The sequence below is a fragment of the Daktulosphaira vitifoliae genome, unplaced genomic scaffold (genome assembly GCF_025091365.1).
Source record: "Daktulosphaira vitifoliae isolate Bord-2020 unplaced genomic scaffold, ASM2509136v1 Scaffold_5, whole genome shotgun sequence".
Classification (NCBI taxonomy): domain Eukaryota; kingdom Metazoa; phylum Arthropoda; class Insecta; order Hemiptera; family Phylloxeridae; genus Daktulosphaira; species Daktulosphaira vitifoliae.
In genome coordinates this window covers 32,836,704-32,860,521 of record NW_026099576.1, presented here as the reverse complement: position 1 = coordinate 32,860,521, position 23,818 = coordinate 32,836,704, and the positions used below count along the sequence as shown (strand labels likewise).

The 23,818-nt window shown below is 27.4% G+C and overlaps 2 protein-coding genes across 3 annotated transcripts in view; one reads left to right on the top strand and one right to left on the bottom strand.

The window, feature by feature from the left end:
* The first annotated feature begins 569 nt into the window (after positions 1–569).
* On the top strand, positions 570–15,688 carry LOC126908000 (probable cytosolic iron-sulfur protein assembly protein Ciao1). 2 transcript variants are annotated; one of them, XM_050689793.1, is made up of 7 exons: positions 570–858; positions 6,814–7,121; positions 7,196–7,304; positions 9,304–9,463; positions 13,471–13,588; positions 15,006–15,144; positions 15,254–15,688. In XM_050689793.1, exons 1-7 carry the CDS (start codon positions 795–797, stop codon positions 15,517–15,519), a joined length of 1,164 nt encoding a protein of 387 aa, XP_050545750.1. In that variant the 5' UTR covers positions 570–794; the 3' UTR covers positions 15,520–15,688. The 2 variants fall into 2 exon arrangements, with proteins under 2 accessions (XP_050545750.1, XP_050545751.1); XM_050689794.1 differs by lacking the exons at positions 6,814–7,121; positions 7,196–7,304; positions 9,304–9,463; ... (1 more) ...; positions 15,006–15,144; positions 15,254–15,688 and adding exons at positions 3,064–3,765; positions 3,831–4,327 and having other exon boundaries at positions 586–858.
* A 3,974-nt stretch (positions 15,689–19,662) lies between these two features.
* LOC126908009 (uncharacterized) overlaps positions 19,663–23,818 on the bottom strand; it is a 21,453-nt gene continuing 17,297 nt past the window's right edge. Inside the window, exon 7 of the mRNA XM_050689815.1 lies at positions 19,663–19,862. Coding sequence (XP_050545772.1) covers positions 19,861–19,862 — 2 coding nt within the window. The 3' untranslated portion in view covers positions 19,663–19,860. The remainder of the gene's footprint in view (positions 19,863–23,818) is intronic.

Here is a 23,818-nt window from a genome sequence, read left to right as displayed (position 1 = left end):
AGATATCATCTATACTTATCTCATCTATGCCACGTCTATACTGTGCCTCGACCCCACTGTGCTACCGTTTTTTTTATATTTGCTTAACATGAACATCATTTGTGCTTATTGTAATTTAATTTATTACAGATTGTACAATTTCAAATGAAAAACAAAAAATTATTTAAGCAATAAATAAATATAAGTTTTAAATAATTTTAATTTAACATTATGTAAATACAATTTACAGTTAGTATTTGTTTAGTGAAATAATATCAAAGAGACAAAATAGTATAATTTGGGTTTTCTTTTTCAATAATATTTTTATAGAAAAATACAAAAATTTTATTTTGCCATACTTATTACGAATTATTTTTATTTTTGTTGAATATTACATTTATCTCATGACAAAATCTATTTTGTAATGATTTATCTTATCTGTAGTTTTACTGATGATTGAGATAGAATACAAAATTTCAATAGTTGAAATCAAAATTTTTGAATTTGTATATCTAGCAACACTGCATATGCATGGTTTCTAACACATTATGTGATATTACTCTGTGTTCTAACACCGTGCGAAACTAAACGGATACCTCGGTTATTTGCTAAATTAAAGTCTATGACGCTCTTATCTGTTTTGATATATATTATAAAAATGTGATAGCATTAAAATATTACATGTGTTTTATCAAAGCCCTTCGTCAAATTTTTAGTTACTATTTGAGTCTTAGTAGTCAATTGATTTAAATAAGTCGGAGCTAACAAATAATAATTTTTGTTGTTATTGGCGCAGAATAGCAGATAAAATTTTTATGTATTTAAAAAGACATTTGCGATTCCTAATAAGTAAAAGTTGGAATTATTTAACACTAGCAGGTAAGAACACTTTACTCTAGATAGGTTTTTTAAATTTTAGAAATTTTACGCGCTCATTTAATCTCATTTTTTTTTAAACCCTAATATTCATAATGAAATACCTTATTTTTTTCTAAAGCCCAATATCTTTTTGTATTATTTAATACAAAAATATACATCTAAATTTATGGATTAAAGTATTTCATTGAACAAATTTAAGAAGGTAAATATTGTTTTACCACAATTTCTAATTTTACTAATAAAAGTGCTATTTGAGAGGTGCAGGAAAAATATTTGAACAATAACAATGCATTAAACATATGCTGTTAAAAACTGTTACCATAATTATTTAAAAGAACTTTTTAAATCATAAATTTTTTTAGTTAGGGTAATAGAGAAGAGAATAAGAAATATGACAACAATGGAGCCAATATTTTGTGTGAAGCAACTAATAGAAAAGTTTAGAGAAGGGATGAAAAAGCTGTGTATGGTATTTATAGATTATGAAAAAGTATATGATAGAATACTGAAAGAGGTTTTAGAGTGGGCATTAATGAGAAAAGGAGTTCCAAAAAGATACATTAATATAGTAGAAGATATCTATGATGGCACTTATACCAGGGTAAAAAGCGTAGGAGGAGTTACAGAAGGTTTTCGGGTAAGAGTAGAAGTGCACCAAGGTTCTGCTTTAAGCCCTTATTTATTTTTTTATAGTGATGGATGAAATTACTAGAGAATTACAAGAAGAGGTGCCGTGGTACATATTGTTTGATGACGATATTGAGTTAATAGTAGAAAATAAGGAGAAAATTAATCAAAAGCCAGAGGTGTGGAGATCAGCTCTTGAAGAAAAGGGTTTAAGAATAAGTAGAAGTAAGACAGAGTACATAGAGCATGAATTTAACAAAGGAAAACATGAGGTGGGTGAAATGAGGAGATCAATGACAATAGGCGAGGACGTGATTGGAGAGGTGGAAAGTTTTAAATATTTAGGATCCAGTTATGCAAAAGAGCGGTAGTATTGACGAGGATGTAAGACATAGGATTAAGTGCGAGTGGTTGAAGTGGAGAGAAGCGTTTGGTGTCTTATATGATAAAAGAATTCTAATGAGGCTGAAAAGTAAATTCTACAAGACCGTAGTGAGGCCAGCTATGATGTATGGTTCAGAGTGTTGGACGGTTGATAAGAAAGTAGAGCAGAGATGACAATGCTTAGTTGGATGCGTGGAGTGACTAGAAAAGATAAGATAATCGTGGATAAGATGAGAGAAAATAGACTAATATGATTTGGACAAATTATGAGGAGAAGAATTAGAAGCTGAAAGAACAGTTATAGAAATGAATGTTAAAGAAAGAAGAGGTAGAGGAAGACCAAAAAAGAGAGGTTATTGAATGCGATATGAGGACAGCTGATGTGAGCGTAGATGATGTGGGAGATCGTGTCAAGTGAAGTTTAGGATAAGTGTGGCTGACCCCAAGTAGTTGGGATTAAGGTGAGGAAGAAGAAGAAAAAGAAGAAAATAATTTTTAGATTTGTTATGATAATTCAAAAAAAAATTTCTAAGTTATTCGAAAAATATTCTACCCAAGTATGGTTATAACTAAGGCTTAGAACTAAAGGCAAATACATATTAATAATCAATACAAATAAAGAAACTATCTTGAATTATGATAACTTTTTTAAACTTGATTTTTTTTTTGAAATTTCAGAAAATTCAAAGTTTTATTGTGACTATGTTAGGTATTTTTAAAGTAGTAAGATCTGAATTGTATTAGTTGATGATAGCATAATAATAGAAAGTTGTTGTTAATTGAGTTTCTTCTTTATGCCAAATATTCTTAAAAAAAATTAAGAAAAAAAAATTATTATATAAATTATTTCATTAAAGAAACTTAATTTTTTTCAAGGAATAATTTAAATAGCTGGCCAGTGGTTAACTAGTTACAGCATAATTATTAAATTTTTAATGAATATCTTGTGTATGTAAACATTCTTCTTAGTTTGCATATTTCGATTTTAATAAAAATGTGTGAATGCTCATATGTGTAAATATTTATTTATTTTTATAGTGAAATTTTTTTAAATTAAAATTTTGAATAAAATAAGCTCTACAAATCTTATCAGTGTTCCTAGTTTGAGTTATGTTTACATTAAAAAATAAAATTATTCATAGTTGTAACATTTATTTTTATCTTCAATACTTGAGTGTTTAATTTGACTTACAGAAATTTAAATATACCCCAGAATGGAAAGACTAAAATCCCTTTGTCCCTTGAAAGGCCATTCGGGTATAGTATGGAATATAGCATGGCATCCAAAAGGACAAATATTAGCTTCATGTGGAGAAGATAAAACAATAAGGTTATGGAATTATAAAGATGGTGATAAGAGTGTATTGAAATGTTTACTTGCTGATGGCCATCAACGTACTATAAGAGCCATATCATGGTCTCCTTGTGGCCAAAATTTAGCATCAGCTAGTTTTGATGCAACTATTGCTATTTGGGATAATAAGTCTGGACAATTTGAATGTAATGCTACTTTAGAAGGTCATGAAAATGAAGTTAAAAGTGTTGCATGGTCTAGATCTGGATCTCTGTTAGCTACATGTAGTCGAGACAAATCTGTTTGGGTATGGGAAGTATGGGAAGATAATGAGTATGAATGTGCAGCTGTTTTGAATGCTCATTCACAAGATGTTAAAAAAGTTGTGTGGCATCCTTTTGATGACATTTTGGCTTCTGCAAGTTACGATAACAATGTGAAGTTATATTCCGAAGATCCGTCAGATAAAGAATGGACTTGTATTGGCACCCTTAGTTCGCATTCATCAACAGTTTGGAGTTTGGCTTTTGATAAAACTGGAAATAGAATTGTAACAAGTAGTGATGATAAGACCTTAAAAATATGGCAAAAATATTTACCTGGTACCTTAAAATAATAATATAAGTTATTTATAATTAATTTTTATAATATCTGAAATTTTCTTTAGGTAATGCTGAAGGAATATTAGTAAAAGATGAAAAATTTGTTTATAAATGTGTTTGTACTATAAGTGGGTATCATACAAGACCAATATATGATGTTTCGTGGTGTCATTTATCTGATTTGATTGCTACAGCTTGTGGCGATAACTCTATTAGAATTTTTAAAGAAGATGAATTATCAGATCATAATCAACCAACATTTTCATGTATTGTTCATATGAATAATGCACATTTACAAGATATTAATTCCATACAGTGGAATCCTATAATTGAAGGAATTTTGGCATCATGCAGTGACGATGGTTTGGTTAAAATATGGAAAGTAAATTCTATTTAATTAAGTTTCAAATGTATGATTATTAATAAGCTTTATTGTTATTATTTATTACGAGAAAAGTGTATAATTTTTTTTTATTATTTGGTCATATTATTGATTGACTACATAATAAAAAAATGTATCAAATGTATTTAATTAAATGTAAAAATGTATTTAATTATTTAATGTTGGTATATAATTATTAAATGACAAAAATATGTTTCAAGGATCACAGAAAATCTAAATATAATCAATACATTTATTAAAATTAATAATAGATACTATATAAACTTGATAAAATTTTATCCTAATATATAAAAATATGTAGTATAATAAATAAAATGTTTATACCTTATTGAATGTTTTTATTGTGAAAACGGACATCAAAGTTAATAATTAAAAATACAATTTTTGTAATTTATCATTATTTAATTTCTTGTAAACTATTAAATTTATTTTTAAATAAAAAAATTTTTTTTACATATTGCATATTTACGTTTGCCATAAAAGTAATGACTACTTTATAATTTTTTATAATTTCTCCGTAAATTTGCAATACTAAATCATTAAAAATCAATTTCATACTATACTTTATTGCTATAATAAATATTTATTCATATATTATACTTCTAAATCAAAAAACTAATAATCAGGAATAATAAGGGAAATAGGAATGTTGCTTTTGGAATAATCTACCAATTTTTTTAAATTAAACACTACAGATTTGCATTGAAACGCTTTGTACAATAGTGATTTTAATCACTCTCAGATTAAATATATTCTGGATCAAACTATGCCACATCCCCACTGTACTGCGTTTTAATTTTTTAATTTTTTTTGTGTGTCTGTCACTATTTTTTTTTCAGCTCTCATTGGACCGATTTTTCTCAACGATACACTAAAAGATCACAAATCGTATCTAGTTGAAAACATTACACTCAAAAATTATAAATTTTCCTCGTTCTATGTAAATGATGAAAATCCCCTCAAAAATTACAATTTTTAAAATCGGTTAATTTCGACATTTTTAAAACTTTTTTTTCTTAAAAATTGCCATAACTTATTGAAAAATTAACGAATCAAAAAAATTCTTATTATATTGAAACCATAGATATTATTCTTTCATTTGATATGGATTTTTTGAAAATCTGACTGTTTACCTGCCCACAGGGGGGATTTAAAATATTAACTGTAAAATATCAATTTTACTTTTTCAACTTAAGTTTTGAAAATGTTTCGGAAACACTGACACTTTTATATATACTTTAAATTAATACTGGTATGATATACTTTAATTTGAATAAAATTTGACCTCTGGATTATTTTTGTAGTGAAAATGACTACCTTACATTTTTTCATATTAAAACTAGGCTTTACCTAGCTGGGGCTCCGCCCTAGACCTGAGACACTGCAAGCCTCACGAGCCAACGGCGCGTAAACCTCTTTGGGCCGTCATCTTAAATAGGCCACTGATTACGTTAGGAGTACTCAGCTATGCCGGGGACGATAAGTGTTTTGCAGAAAAAATATTACTTAAATTATTTTTGGAGGGTATTTAAAATTTTTTTACTTTGTTAAACATCCTATAGAACTTTTTTTTGTTAAAAATCAAAGTGATAATAAAAAAAGGTCATTAGATTCTTATTTCTTAGAAGTTAACTAAAAAAATATTGATAGCGCTGGTTCAAGAGGGTCTCCATATCCCCCTTAAATACATAAAAATTATTAATATTCTAATTGTAATAATTGTGTTTGTATTATAGAATATTTACAAAAATATTCTGCAAGTTATATTACCTGGGACTAATTTATATACTTATAATTGTCCTTAAATTTATATACAACTTATTTATACATAACATATAACATTCCTTCATAAACTATACAAAATATAGTCAATGTGCAAATGCAAAATACAATTCTAGTATAAACTGCGTGGAAAAGAAAAAGTCTTTAATAATACTACTCTGTCATATTGATAATATTAAAAATATTTTTAGAGGGTTCTACATTTTTAAAACTATGTTGTGTAATCATATGGCATCATTTTAAAAACATGTAATTAATTTTTAAAAACAATTTCTGATGACTTAAAAATATTATGAAAATTTTACCAGGATATTAAAAGATTTTATTAATTTTAAAAATTATTAAAATAGTGACTACATATTTTGACAGTGTTATAATTACAATATAAGCTATGCTGTGATAAAAAATGTTTTAAAATAATTTTTTTTATTATTAAAGTATTTTGAAAATCTAATAAGTCTACAAATGTTGTGTTGATAACGATATAACAAGACTTACTTTAATTTTTTACATATTAAATGTAACCCTACTGTAAAAATGGTATTTGTAAGGAATTAATTATCAATAAAACCCCGAGTTATACATAGCGTGGTGAGTAAATTTATAATTATCATATACGGCATATTTTGTACCTGCATTCATCAAAAACATAACAATATGGTGCCAGATAATATCGTATCATAGAATCGCGTGAAACCAATGACCCACAATAGCTAGCAAAAATTAATCTCTGTCTCTAACAGGTATAGGAGAATAAATAACAACAAGAACTTTAATGTTTATCGAGATTTCAGTTTTTTTATGTCTAGTTAATTTTCACACTCAAAGATAAATAAAATAATAAATTATTAAAATGATTTTAGGAGTGATCAGATCGAGTTTTTTAAAGAGTTATTCCATTAAATGTCAAAATTCTTCAAAAATGATTACTTTAAATGAAGTTATCTCAGTGCTAAACAAAATGGCTCCATTGTCATTAGCTGAATCTTGGGATAATGTTGGTCTATTAGTTGAACCTGTCATTTTAAAACCAATTGAAAACGTTTATTTTACAAATGACTTGACTGAAGAAGTTTTAGACGAAGCAGAAAAAACTGGAGCTAATCTTATTGTTTCTTATCATCCTCCTCTATTTGCACCTTTAAAAAAAATTACTTCACAAACGTGGAAGGTTGTTATGCCTCTTCAGAAAAATTGTACTTGAGTCAAGAAAACAGTATATCATTTGTTATTATTTATTTTCAGGAACGAATTATTGCTCGTTGTCTTGCCAATGGAATCGCCGTGTATTCACCACATACGTCATGGGATTCTGCGAGCAATGGATTAACTGATTGGTTAATAAGTATTTTTGGTTAGTTAATATTTAACAATTATTTTATAAAATACACATAATATTAAGATGAAAAATTATAACATTACTAGACCCCAAATTCCTATGCGCATTACATTTTTTGACGGGTTATTTAGACGATATTTTATGTGCATAAAATTCGACTTCTAAAAAGTGAAAACTAAAACTTGTATTTGCATTTTTATGATTTTTTCATTATTAAAGTACTAAAATACAAAAGTTTTTGTATTGATTTCATCTACAGTTTGTAGCCAGTTTATAATTTATTTAAAATTCTCAGAATTCGTAGTGAATGTATTATATATACAGAGTGATTTTTTTATTATAACCCACTCAATTACTTACAGAATAATAATAATTAAAATTTTTTTTTTTATTATTATCTTTAGTTACACATTATTCTTGAATTATTAACTATGTAACACTTTTTAAGTTCATCCCTTATGCCTCGTAAGGATGTCAACTTTGTTTTTTTAAATGGGAACACATATTTTGAGTTTAATAAAATGTTTGAGTTTTTAATTTAATAGTAAATGGCATTTGAATTTTTAGTATAACTTTATTTGTTTATTAGATATAAACATTTAAAGTTTCAAATTTTTGAGTTAATATACATGTATAATACACAAGGGTTTACAAATACAGGTAGCTAATTGGTTTTTTATGATATTGCTATCACAGTCACGGATTGTTTATTATCAATTATGACTATCAATAGATATACTTTTTGTATTGTCAGTTAGTGCATGTACAACTCACAACAATGTACCTTACTATCATTGATAATAACAATGCTGTGTACCTGCTAATATCGATGTAATAAAAAATCAATTAGCTACCTGTATTTGTAATCCCTTGTGTATTATACCTATATATTAACTCAAAAATTTGAAACTTTAAATGTTTATATCTAATAAACAAATTAAGTTTCATTAAAAATTCAAATGCCATTTACTATTGAATTAAAAACTCAAAAATTTTATTAAATTAAAAATACGTGTTGACACCCTTACGAGGCATAAGGGATGAACTTAAAAAGTGTTACATAGTTAATAATTCAAGAATAATGTGTAACTAAAGATAGTAATAAAAAAAAAAATTTTAATTATTATTATTCTGTAAGTAATTGAGTGGGTTATGATAAAAAAATCACTCTGTATATATATATATATATATATGTGTGTGTGTGTATGTGTGTTATATCCCATGTGGGAATAATTATTAGTTTTGTTTTATAATGATTATTTGTATATTACTATTCATGTATTTATTTATTGTTCTTTATGTATTTATTTGTTACCAAATTTGTTCCTAGTTTATATTTGTTTGTGTTATCTCTTTATGTTGAAACTAATATTTCAAGTCGGGCGATGTGTTTAAGTCTATACAATAAGTGTGTTATTCTTATCGTTTTTCGGTGGCTGTACAGTTGTTAGGTTTTTTATAATAGAGTATGCTACCTTTGGACAGCATACCGCTCGCGTATGTATAATAACACACGTATATCCATTTTTTGTACTTAATTTTATTTAATATCTTTTAGTAATAAAAGATCACGCCCGAACAAATTTCATACTATATTTAATTACTATAATAAATATTTATACATATATTACAGTTATAAATCATAAAACTTGTTATTAGTATATAAATAAGAAATTAGAAGATCATGTTGCTTTTTGAATAATCCGCCAATTTTTTTAATTAAACACTATCTACATATTTGCATCAAAGTGTTTTTAATGATAGTGACTTAATCACTGTCAGGTCATCTATATTTGCCTCATCTATGCCACGTCCCCATTGTGCTGCGACCCCACTGTGCTGGGTTTTTTTTAATCCATCTTACCCTAAAAGTCAACTTGACCTGCTTGTCCCTAATTAAAGTTTTGAAAATTATAAGTTTTTGCAAACAATGTATGATTTTCTTAATTGCTTCAATATTAAAACAACAATTGTTTTACTATCAATGATTGATATTTATTTATAATATTTTCAGATGGGAAGATAACTGTTATTCAACCTCATATGTCATCACCTAATTTTAATTACGTAGTAAATATAAGTTCAGAGAATTCTTTTGCAGTCCAAAAATTTAATGGTTGTTTAAAAGATTTTTTAGAAAGCCAATTTATATCACAAATCAACAAAGAATTTAAGTAATATTTAAAGATCTTATTATTAAAAAGCGTATAAACCAATTGGGGTAAAATTAGGTTATTTATTCAAAATATATGATGTACCTATAAGATAATTCAGTTACCACAATTCTCTCTAATAAGTACTTTAATAATATTTTAGCTTCGATGCGAAGCTGAAAAAGTATTAATTTTATTATGATGTTTCTTTTTTTTTGTGTGTCTGAGAACGCTTAATCTCAGCTCTCGATGAACCAATTTTGATGAACAATACGTCAAAAAATCACAAATAGTATCCAGTCGAAGACATTACCCTCAAAAATTGAAAAAAATTCCCCCAAACAATTTAAAAAAACGTTAATTTTCGATATTTTTTTAATTTTTTTTTCTTAAAACTACCATACTAAAAATACTAAAGACGTACAAAAAATACTCCTTCCTCTACATTATCATCCCCCTCTACCCTTAATCAATTAATCGAGTCTCACATCCTTAACTTTCTCTCTTTATCTTCTAATGACAGTTTGCAGTAACTTCCTCATCTCATCACAAAAAATACAGATCCTCAGGTTCTCTTCATGACTACATAACATATCAAAAATCAAAATGCAACACAACCAAAATTCTAAAAAAGGAAAAAAAGAACTCGGTTAAATTTATGCATCATTCTACATCCTTCAATGTCCATCTCTAAATTTTGGACCATAGCTAAAAAATTCAAAAACTGAATAAATCATCCTTTTTCTACCACAAACAATGACTGGTTTGACGAACTTTTGTAATAAAATTGCATCTCCTTACGTTCCTGCCCCTGATGAACTTAAATTACATTTTTCAGCCAATTTAGCAAATAATAGTAATAGCAGCTACCTTTCCTCTCCTTTCAGTCATCACGAACTGTCCTTTGTTATTTCTTTCAGGAAATCTGCTGATGCTGGTTTGGATAATATTTCTCCTTTTTTTTTTAAACATCTTCCAATAAAAGCTTTTGATATTCTTTTAACTATCTTAAAGGATTTATGGATTAACAATATCATTCCTGAGTCTTGGAAGCACTTCAAAGTAATTCCTATCCCTAAAAGTGGTGCTGCTACTAACGCATACCGTCCAATTGCCCTTTCATCTGCCTTCTGCAAATTAACAGAATTTATGCTAAAAACCCGTCTGGATTGGTATCTTGAATCCAACTCTCTATTATCATCTAACATATTTGGTTTTTGATGTCGATTGGGCACAATGGAATGCCTATCCTCTCTTGTTGGTCCCGTGTATCAATCGTTTTGTAATCGCCAATTTACTACAGCCGTCTTTGTTGACGTTCGTGGTGCATTTGACTCTGTTAACATCCCTCTTCTTGTTACACGTCTACTCTCCATATTCTTATATCGGTGTGCAAATTTATCTTTTCTTTATTAAAATGCCGCCTCCTTCACTTTAAATCGCCGTTTGGTACCGCTTACCAACGTATTACTTATAGAGGTCTTCCTCAAGGTAGCTATCTTAGTCCTATTTCATTTAACATATATACTGTTGATATAAGCAAATCACTCACATCTAATAATTTCTCTAGTTTACTTTACGACGATGATATAGTTATTTTCTTTTCCCATAGTTCACTCCAGGTTACTGTATCGAATATAAATAATAATGCACTCCAGATCCTCTATTCTGTATTCCAGCTTTCCTATTTTGAATCTGCCCCAGAAAAAAGCAATGCTATTATATTTACTAGAAAACACATTCTACAACAATCTTCAATTTTGCTTGCTGGGGTTAGCTTATCCTTTTTTGATTGTGTTACTTACCTTGGACTCAAACTAGAACAGAAACTCCGCTGGATGCCTCACTTTAAGTACCTCATCTCTTCCATATCACGCTGGTCTAATCTTCTACGTTCCATTGTAGGTGCCTGCCGCAGCTCCCATCCCTCCTCACTCCTACTTATTTTTAAAGCTCTTATCCGCTCTAAAGTCGACTATGGTTCCTTTTTATACGCCTCGGCTTCCACGGTTCATCGTAAAAAAATCAATTCTCTACTCTCTGCTTGCTTACGCACAATTATAGGTGCAGTCTACTCTACCCTTAATATGAGTTTAGAAGTAGAATGTGTATGCCTTCTCATTGAAATTCGATCTCGTTACCTAGCCCATAAATTCCTTTTAAAACAGCAGATATCCAGTCCTGCCAATTTAATATTTCATTGTTTTCATACACTTAGCTCACTTTGGCGTTATGTACCCAAAACTCTTCCTCTACTTGCCTCTATTTCTACTACCTTGATTCCCTGCCTTAATTCCATAATCACCTCAATCAATCGCCTACCTATACATTCCAAATATGACATTCCATTTCATGCACTTACTCATTTTCCAAAAATTCACTTTAACCATCCATCTCTTTCTTATAGCAAGCCTCAATTACAATATCTCCCAACAAATTTTGTCAATTATCTTTTTGATTAACTCATTTCCTCTCGTTTTGCTAACAACAGCCTCATATTCACTGACGGCTCAGTTTATTCTAATTCCGCCGGCTTTTCCTTTTTTATTCCTAGTCTAAATATGAATTTCTCAGATAATCTCTCCTCAAAACCTTGTTCATTTACCACCGCATTTATACGATATCCTCGGCTCTCGAATTCATCAAATCACTCAATTTAATAAATGTTCTGATTGTCTTGGATTAACTGTCAGTTTTATCCTATCTTTCCTCAGTTCCTTTTAAAAAAAGTAGAGCCTTCTGCACAATTAAAATTAAAGCCTTAATTTATAGTCTCTATTTAATGGACATTAATGTTGAATTTTTATGGTGCCTTAGTCATGTCGGAATCTCTGGCAATGAGATAGCAGACCATCTAGCTAAACTCACTAACTCCTTCAACCGACCACCTATCCTAAAAATTCCCTCTTTCGATGTCCTTTCCTATTTTCATCTAACTATTAATAAAGCATGACAAGATAAAAATGGTCAAATTTATCTTTAGCTAACTGGCATAAAGCTATAGTTTCAATTATTCCTAAACATCCTTGGTTTTACATCCTCCCTCTGTCCCGTTTCCATATTACCTCATTTTCCCGTCCTAGATTTGATCATAATCGGCTACCTTTTCATGCCTTTAACATGTCACTAAACCATTCCCCCTTCTGCCCCAAACTCAATGATGAAGTCCATTTGATGTCCCAGCTTTACAACATAACCGTTTACTCTTGTTCAATTTCCTGTCCTCCCTTAATATTTCATCAATTAATAGTTTTAATATCCTTAATACATAATCCTCCTCAATAATTATACAAATAATTTCCTTAGTTCATTCAGCTGGCTTCATTATATAATATTTTTCTGTATATTAATTTAATATCCTAGGTCTATTTTGTTGTGTTCTTTCTTTTTTAGTATTTTGAGTACATTCATTTTATTAATTTAACGATATGTTTAATTGTGGTTTAATAACAATATTTTTTTTGTATAGTTTTAGTTCTTATTGTATAGTCTTAGTTTCCATTGTATAGTTTTATTTTATTTGTTTAGCTATAATAATACTTCTGTATTAAATACTAATAATAATAAAAAAATACAACTATAATAATTATAACAATTATTATATAAATTATAATTATTGTAATTTTATACGATCGTTGTCAAGGTCTGTGTAGCATTACCCCTATGTTTTCATTATATTTTGAGTTGTAATTTGATTAATTAGAAATTGGTTTATATGCTTCTATAATTTTTAATTTGGTTATTGTTTTTTTTAAATATTAGCTTTAAGACTGGCGTTACGAACCAGAGTCTTTGTAGTTATTTTAAATATTATGATAATTATCTGTTTTATGGAGCAAGCAGGATGAAGAAATAATTCTTATGATGTGAAAATAAATATTCTTTTGAAGATAGTTTCTTTTCTTTTTTACTCAAAATCTTTCTTAAAGAACTATTTTTAATAAAAAAAAACATATTTACTGGGAAGGTGGATGCTCATATAAGACAATAATATTTGTTTATTATATCTAACAGTTTTTCTATTTTAGAATCACAAATTATGGTCAAAACAATGTTCAAATTTTATGTACTTCAACATTTCTTAGTTTGTTAAACGATATGGAAATTCTATCTGAGTTTGATTTACACGCAAATAAAAATGAAACCGTATGTGATTATTTCTAAATTATCTTATGAGGACCATTCAGAATATAAGCTTACAAATGCTCTGAAACGCCATGGAAATATTTTTTTCGAAGTTGGTACACCTGGCTTGTAGTTGAACTTCCTACGGCCATCTGAGGACCCCTTGTATTTTTAGTTAATTTGCGAGATTTGAGCAGACATCCGTTTTTTGGCTCTTCAAAATAGTACCACTGCAAATATTTACTGTCAGCTTGATGAAGTTAATAATAATTATGTTATAAGTTGTTAGAATATTACCAAGTGTGTCTGAATGTTTATAGAAATTCATACAAATACTTACGACGAGATAAGGAGTGCAAAATCACCAGTGCTTACTGACGATTTTATGTAAATAATTGATCAAAAAGTGCGAAACAGCCGTCGTGTAACTCGCCATTGGCGAAATTACGGAGTGACCCATGTCTAGGCAATGAAACACTTGGTTTTAAATTATCATTATAGTCTTTTATTTAAAGTTAAAAATGTATTTAAAATATTAATGTAATGATGGCAACATTATTCCCAAATTACATATACGTGTTTTTTAAAAGTCTTTTTTGTGGCTTCTTTGCTATATATCTTAGTAATAATTTTTTGTTTTTAATTTATATTTTAAATATACTTTTAATTTTATCTGCTATGTTTTGAAAAAGACGGAGATGCATTTTTAAACTTAATTGTCACTGGTGATGAGATCTGGGTATGCTGCTTTATCTCTGAATCAAAAAGCCAATATTTTCAGTGACGCAATTCAACATCTCCAATAGTCAAAAACTTTAAAACAACTCCACCTATAGAAAAAGTAATGGTAATTATGTTTTGGGATGAAAAGGAATTCTTTTGGTAGAAAATATATAAAAAAGGACTTGAATGAATGCAAATATATTACAATATCCTTAAAAACTTAGTAGAGCAATTCAGAATAAAAGGAGAGGAATATTACTCGCAGAGTTTGCCTTCTGCACTTCAACGCAAGACCCTATTGACCGCCCGTTTTTTGTAGGAACTCCTTACGTTGTTTGAACTGCATATTGTGAGTCACTACTTACTCCCCTAACTTAGTGCCATCCGATTGTCTTTTTTTCACCAAATTAAGGGAATTTCTTGGTGGACAACGTTTTGCCAATGATGAGGTCAAAGATCAACATAAAAGTGGCTAAAAGAGGTGGCGGGCGATTTCTGTATAACTGTCATATAAAAGCTAATATCCAGGCAAATAAAATGTTTCAAACTTAACGTCTGCTACATTGAAAATATTTGAATACATATTCTGTTTCATTATATTTTTTTTCATGTATGCATTTTTCTTAAATGTTGTAACCTAACTTTCTGAGTGGCCTTCGTAAATTACATTTTAAACATCAATTTATAATTAATTAATTATAAATTCTCCTTTTAGCTTCCATCTTCTATAAGTGGCAGTGGTCGTTTTTGTCAACTTAAAAGTTCTTTAACTATTGGAAATGTAGTTACTATGATAAAAGAGCATTTGGGTGTCGAAAAATTAATGCTTGCTTTGCCAAAATCAAAAACATTAGGTATAAAGCATAAATTATTCAGTTAAATTTGTAATTAATTCATAAAATTACTTCATTATTTTTTATATTTATTTAAATACGTATAATAATATCATTTAAACTTAAATAGATTCAACTATTGATTCAGTAGCAACAGTCGCAGGATCTGGAGCCTCTGTATTGCGTGGAGTGAAAGCTGACTTATATTTAACTGGAGAAATGACACATCATGACATTTTGGATGCAGTACATAAAAACGTAGTTGTAGTTTTGTCCAATCATAGCAACAGTGAACGTGGTTATTTAAATGTTTTTGTGGAAAGATTTTCAAAATATTTACCGCATCTAAAAATTAGCATTTCTACTACTGATAAAGACCCTTTGATCTTAATTTAATCATGCATTTATGAAGTTATTTATACATATATTGTTCTTGTTTAAAAATGTTATTATAAATGGTAAATCAAGATAAATTAAACAAAATGGTTTTTATTGCATTTTTCTAAATTATTTTTTAAAATTAATTGAACTATTAGTTTGAATTAAAGTAAATATATATATATCATATTTTTTTTTCTTTTTCCTCGCCTTAATCCCAACTACTTGGGGTCGGTCAAATATATATTACATATTAAAAAAATAATTATTAATATACATAAATTAAGCGAAACAAAAAAGATAAAAATTTGAAAGAATGAAAAGACAAAATAAAAAATGAAAAATTTTGAAATAAAAATATATATTTCAATCAATTTTTAGATTCGATACGTAGCTGAGAAGGTATTGATTTACTATGTGTTTTTTTTTTTTATGTGTCTGTTACCACTTTTTGTCAGCTCTCATCAAACAGATTTCTTTCAACGATATGTCAAAAGATCACAAATCGTATCTAGTCGAAGACGTTACCCTCAAAAATTGAAAAAATTTCCCTCATTCCCCGTTAATGGGGGAAGCCTCCAAAAAAATCACAAATTTATAAAATCTCTAATTTTCGAATGTTTTTCAATTTTATTATGTAATATACTTTAATACGGAAAAAAAAATTTTGAACTTTAGTTTGTCTTCATAGTGAAAATGGCTATGGTATTCAAAAATGTGCTATTTTTGTGTTATAATACTTGATTCTATATTTTCAACTTTATATTTCTATAAATTTTTGTAAAATGGATGGATCAATACTATTTTTTTATGATAAATTGGGCTATTTCCCTTTATACAGGGGGGGGGTTCAAAAACTTAAAATTCATATAGAAAATAAAACTTTTTCAACTTAATTTTTGAAAGTGTTCCGGAAAAACTGACACTTATATATATATATATCTTAAATTATAGCTTATGTAATAAACCTAATATACCTAATAAACAAATAAAGTTATATTAAAAATAAAGTTTCAAATTTTTGAGTTATTAAGTTATTAATTTGAGTTATTAATATTACATATTTAATATACAAGGTATTACATATACAGGTAGCTAATTGGTTTTTTATGACATTGCTATCACAGTCACGGATTGTTTATTATCAATTATAGATATTCTTTTTATATTGTCACTTACTGTATTTATAAACTCACAACAATGTGCCTCACTACCAATTGATAATAACAATGCTGTGTACCAGCGAATATTGATGTCATAAAAAACCAATTAGCTACCTCCCTATGTAATACCTTGTGTACAATATACAAGTATATTAACTCAAAAATTTGAAACTTTAAATGTTGATATCTATTAAATGAATAAATTTATATTAATAACTAGGCTCCGCCCTAGATCGAGGGACCTACGAGCCTTAATAATTAAAAATAATAAAAAACTATTTAAGGAGTACTTTATCACAGTGTAAGCTACAAGCCTAGCTACTCTGACAATTGAACAAGAAAATACTGACTTATTAGTTTTTAATGATCTGATTGACATTTTTATTGCTTCCAAGGCCAGAAAAAAACTATTTTGATGTTATATACTATACTATGAAAAAAAAATTTCAACATATATTGAACATGCATGATCTCGGCACAGTGGGGACGTGTTATAGCTGAGAAGGTGACCTTCTCAACTTCGCATTGAAGCTAAAATATGCTATTTTTGTGTTAAAATTCATAGTATTGTACTTTAATTTATTTTAATATACCTTATATGGGATACAATGATTTTTATAAATATTATATAAAACTAATTGACATAGAATATACAGTTAAACTTATTTCAATTTTTTTTCTTACGAGTCCAAAAAATTAATTTTTACATTTTTTTAAATTGGTGTAAAACAAATGGTCTAAACATAAATGTAATGAAATGCTCTAACGTATCATTCCTTAGAAATAAATCTAAAATTACATTTAATTACAATATTGATAACAATTCTTTGCCTGAATATGATGTTATAAAGGATTTAGGTATCACGTTTCAAACAAACCTCCAATTTTCTACCCATATTGATCAAGTCAGTCTTAAGGCTATTAAAACTCTTGGATTTCTATGTAGGTGTACTAAATCATTTGATGATATAAACTGTCTTAAAGTCCTTTTTTGTGCCCTTGTACGTCCTATTTTAGAATATGGGTCCATCATATGGAATCCTACAACATCATCTCATATACAACAGCTTGAAAGAGTACAAAAAAAATGTATTCGTTTTATAGGTTTTAAACGAAATTTAACATATAATATTGATGATACTTTAGTACAAAGTTTACAATTTAACCTAAAACTTGATTCTCTTTTAGCCCGTCGTAATATGTTGGACACATCTTTATTATTTAAACTAATTAATGATACCATCTCCTGCCCTCCTCTCCTGGTCGTGTATTATTTCACGTACCACAATATAATACACGGTCATGCCGTACTTTCCATATTAAATTGCCCCGCACAAACTATGGAAGGGATTGTCCACTTAATAGAATCGTGACATTGGGTAATTTATCAAACTTTGATTTCGTTTTTGATAATCTACCGGATCTAAGACGTTATTATTTTAATTATTAATCTGTCCAAATAATATTAATTTTATTTATACATTTTTGCATAATTGATCTTATGTATCTCCCCTAAATATTTATATCACAATTATTTTGTATATTACTTATTATGTAAACTGTGTTAACCTGTACTTGAGCCTACCAGACGTTTATTCAAATAAATCAATAAATTGCCAATTTTATCAAAAAACGAATGTGACGATCGTTTGCCGATTCAGTAAAAATAATTGCCTGTGGCAATGATTTTTTTACAATTTTTCCTTAATTCTTTTTAAGTTAGTTTTTTGCTTTTGAATATCCACCAATTTCTTAAAATTTTGTGTTATCTACAGATTTGCATCGAAGCGTTTCCTTTAATAGTGAATTTAATCACTCTCAAATTAAATCTATACTAGTCCCAACTATGCCATGCTCACGCTATGCCCACGACCCCACTGTGCTACTTTTTTTTTTTTTTTCATAACTATAGAACTTTTGTTATGTGAAAAATATATAGCAAATTTTAGTCAAAATCTTTTTTTACATGAACATTGTCATCAATCGAAATATTTTAATCATATTCACTTTCAAAAACTTCTAATCCTTCATTATCTAACAAAGTAAACTGTGGTATTGGTTAATCAGTTAAATCATAACTTGAAAAAAATAATACTTTAAGATCACCGATTGGAGCATCAACATTATATTCACATATAGGATTTAATATTAAGCAACTAACTTTATAACTTCGCGACAGTTGGACTGATACAAAAAAATAATAATAATAATATATAGGAATTATAGAAAGTATTTTAAAATTACAAAATAAAATAATATTTTTGTGTTGTAGCAAAAAAAATATTATTAATAACTGACTAAGGAAATAAAAAACAATTCATACGAATTTAAAAGTTTAATTAAGGTGAAATAATAAAATTCTTACCTGCGCATCAAGCATTGTGTTTACGCTATAACCACATAAATTAAAAAAAATGATTACAGCGACTTAAAATTTCATCGCTAGATTACACTTGGATAATTTTATCAATCCTGTGTTCGGTGAGGTACACCACCAAAAAATTAAACAATAGTTATTATTTAATTAATAAAATCGTTCCACAAATAAGTGAATCTTCTGAGATACACTAACAAGTATAGAGTTAAAAGTTCCATAATAATTTAACGAAGTTATTTTTTGTATACCATTTATTTAAAATTCAATAAGTAATTTTTAATTAAGTCTATAAAAAAAGCTAAGTCATATTAACAATGAGTTATGAAAGCATATACACTGTTTTGAATTTAACACACAAAAAAAAAATTAGTACAATAGTCACCAACATAAACATATGTTATTGATTAGATGTATTGAAAATTTATGCTTTGGACGGTTAAATCAAATATTACATATTAAAAGAAATATATAATTAATCTTTTAAAACAATAATTTGGTTAAAAACTATTAAAAAAATTAATAAAACAAATTATTTAAATAAAATAACTAAAATTTATAAATAAAGTGTAATTAAAATAGTTAAAATATTACGTTAAATAGGAAAATAACAATAATTTTCAAGGAACTTCAAAATGAACATAAATTTAATTTATATGTGAAATATTTGTTTTTGTTAATACTATAAAGTCTCTTTTAGTTTATATTGATTTAATAATTAATTGAGACTAGTTGGTGTAAAAAATGAAATATAATGCATTAGCAGTGATAACTATAAATAAACTATTTTGGCTATGGCCTTGTTAAAAATTGCATCCTGGTTCCTGAAAAAACATTTTTATAAATACATTTACTAAATATTATGTATGAATAGTAGATGTGCAATATATAGACTCATGTTAACAATTAATTTTCTTTCGAATTTGTTTATTTTACAAGAAAATATTCATTGTTTAAAAGACTGTAATGATATTAAGACTTCTACAAAATACGATAATAGAACATTTTTATCGCGCATCCAATTAATTGTAGATTATTGTTACTAAGGTTTTGAAATAACGTAATATTAAATAAATCACCTTATTTTTTATATACAGAATGATTGTTTAATTATAATTCATACAATATCTTAAAAAGTATAAAACATAATTTCATTTTTTCTCAGTCAGTAGTAACCAATCAATCTCTACGTTCATTCATTTTAAACAAACATTTGATTTTATTCTCTTTTTCCTCTTTAAAATTGTATTGACTTGAGTTTTTTAAATAGAAATATGTAAATATAACCAACTTAAAAATAAAAAATTAACCTAACTAAGAAAATGACTGCTCGTATATAGACTGGAGGTCTTACCATAGGATACTATTGACTTTTGAAAATAAAAAATTGTATTACGCTTTATACTTTTTGATGTTAATGTGTATTACACATATTATTGTGTGTTAATGTGTATTACAAACTATTACAGTTTGACAATCAATCTGTATATACCATAATATTTTCCATTGGCTAACGTTGTCATTTAAAATACTTAGAATTATAACTTTTTAAAAAGGTAAAATATAAAATCAAGAATTTTTACACAAAAATAGCATTCGGTAGCCATTTTCACTATGAAGACAACATAAAGTCCGAACATTTTTTTTTCATAATAAAGTACATTACATTAGCTTTAATTTACGATATATATAAAAGTATCAGACTTTCCGGTACACTTTCAAAAGTTAAGTGTAAAAGTAAATTTTTTCTGAAAAAGTTGTCATTTTAAATCCCCCCCTGTGGGCAGATAAAGGGTCAGATTTATAAAAAAAATATATCAAATAATAGGTAAAGGCATCAAACATCTATGAAAAAAAAATTATATTGATTTGTTAATTTTTTAAAAAGTTATGGCAGTTTTAAGAAAAAAAAATTGAAACAACTTCGATAATTAGCGATTTTTAAATTTGTAATTTTTTTGGAGGTTCCCCCATTTACGGGGAATGGATAAAAATTTTTCTNGAAAAAAAAATTGAAACAACTTCGATAATTAGCGATTTTTAAATTTGTAATTTTTTTGGAGGTTCCCCCATTTACGGGGAATGAATAAAATTTTTTCAATTTTTGAGGGTAACGTCTTTGACTAGATACGATTTATGATCTTTTGACGTATCGTTGAAAGAAATCCGTTTGGTGAGAGCTGAGAAAAAATGGTAACAGACACATTAAAAAAAAAAAAACACATCATAGTAAAACTAATACCTTCTCAGCTTCGCATCGTAGCTAAAATTGACCAAATTAAAAATTTGTTTGTAAAATCAACAAAAATTTGGTTCAAATAATGAAAAAAGTATTATTTATGTAACGAAACTATTATTAAACGTATGTTGATAAAAAAAATTGTTGATTTTACCAAGGAGCCTATCCAGTACATACAATTTTACAACTCTCACTAGGTCGATTTGCATATCATCAAAAATGGTAATAATCTCCTCAATTATAAAAATATTTTTTTATAATTATACTTGACCCAGCTATGCCAAGTCACCACTGTACTGGGTTTATTTTTTATTAACTTTGATGTCCGTTTTCACTATGTAAACAAAATAATGTCCGAAATTTTTTTTTTCCATATTAAATATCACATAAGTTTTAATTTAAGAAATATATAAAAAAGTCAGTGTTTCCGAAACACTTTCAAAAGTTAAGTTTAAAAAGTTGTCTTTTTGAATCTTCTCCTGTGGGTCAAATTTATGAAAAAAATATACAAAATAATAGTTAAATCCCTCATGTATGTATAAAAAAAAATATATATATATATTGATTTGGTCATTTGAAAAAGTTGTGTATGACCCCAGTGTGAATGAAAGAAATTTTCTCAATTTTTGAGGGTTATGTCTTCGACTAGATACGATTTGTGATCTTTTGACGTATCGTTGAAAGAAATCGGTTCGGTGAGAGCTGAGAAAAAGTAGTAATAGACACAAAAAAAACATATCATAGTACATTAATACCTTCTCAGCTTCGCATCGAAGCTAAAATTAACGAAAAGTATTTGTTTGATCAAAGTTTATTAAAGATATCAGAATGTTCCAATATCTTGAAAACTGATTTTAGAAATCATTAAATCTGACTCTATATCTAAACAGCGTAATCCATTTATCATAACCCACTCATTTACAAATAAATAAAATTTCAGGAATTATATTTTTGCATATTTTAGTTACATATATATCTTGAATTATCAATTATATAGTCATTTTTTGGTTTATTCTTTATATTTTTTTGGGGTGTCTACTTTATATTTTTAATGGCAACTTACATTTAATTTTTTTATAAAATAGAAAATTAATTCGTTAATAATATGAGGGATTCATAACAATTTTTGTATCAGTATTTGAGTACTTACTCTGAAATAATTGAGATTTTTTTACCTAGGTGGAAGGATACTGAGAACTTTCTAATGATAAAAATAGTAGCATCCGTATCTTAATTGCATTCTATATTCTTAATTGTTTATAACTTTCAAAGAACTGTTATCGAAAGTTTTCAATTTTTTTAAAAAAATAAAGATATATGATTAAATGTAATTAAAACGGTAGCACAGTGGGGTCGCGGCATAGTGGAGACATTGCATAGTAGGGTCCAGTATAGATTTAATCTGACAGTGATTCAAATCACTATCATAAGAAACGCTTCGATGCAAATCTGTAGATAGTGTTTAATTTTAAAAAATTGATGGATAATTGCAAAAGCAACATCAACTTCTATTAAAATAAAATACAAAACCCATAATTATCATACAAAAATAGTATATTTTTCAATATGGTAGCCATTTGCGTATAGAAGATAGATCGTCGGGACAAATTTTTTTTTTTCATTTTGTAGTACATAAAATAAGCTTTAATTTTATATATGTTTAAAGGACGCAGTATTTCCGGAACATTTTCAAAAATTAAGTTGAAAAAGTTATTTTTTGTAAAAAAGTTACTATTTTAAATCCTCCCAGTGAGCAGAATAAGTGTTAGATTTTCAAAAAAAATTATATCAAATGAAAGGGAAATATCTAAGGTTTCAATACAAAAAAATATTATTTTTATTTGTTCGTTTTTGAAAAAGTTATGGCAGTTTTAAGTACAAAAAACATCCCGATAAAATGTAATTTTTATCGCAAACATTACATTTTTTTTTGAATTTTCGACAGCCATTTGCACATAGAAGATAAGATGTCGGGACAAATTTTTTTTTTTCATTTGATAGTATATAACATAACCTTTGATTTGATATATGTTTAAAGGACGCAGTATTTCCGGAACATTTTCAAAAGTTCAGTTGAAAAAGATCTATGTTTTTTACAATATTTTAAGTTTTGAACGCCCCCTATATAAGGGGAAATTGTCCAATTTTAATAAAAAGTATGTCAAATGAAAGATGTACTTATAATGTATTTAGAAAAAAAAAATTTGTGCTGATATATACATTTTTCAAAAAGTTATAGCATTTTTAAGTTGAAAATTTAAAATCGAAAATCGAAAATTTTAACACAAAAATAGTGTTTTTTTAACTACGGCAGCCGTTTAAATGTAGAAAAAAAAGTGTCGCGACAAATTTTTTTTTTTCATTTTGTAGTACATAAAATAAGCTTTAATTTGATATATGTGTAAAAGACGCAGTATTTCCAGAACATTTTCAAAAATTAAGTTGAAAAAATTAATTTTTGTAAAAAAATTTCCATTTTAAATCCCCCCCAATGAGCAGGTTAAGTAATAGATTTTCAAAAAAATGATATCAAATGAAAGG

Excerpts from the sequence above, each read along its gene's own strand:
- LOC126908000 (XM_050689793.1), top strand. The coding sequence starts at position 795 with ATGTATTTAAAAAGACATTTGCGATTCCTAATAAGTAAAAGTTGGAAT. Across the intron at positions 13,589-15,005 it reads ACGCAAATAAAAATGAAACC|CTTCCATCTTCTATAAGTGG; the intron begins GTATGTGATTAT and ends TTCTCCTTTTAG. Across the intron at positions 15,145-15,253 it reads GCCAAAATCAAAAACATTAG|ATTCAACTATTGATTCAGTA; the intron begins GTATAAAGCATA and ends AAACTTAAATAG.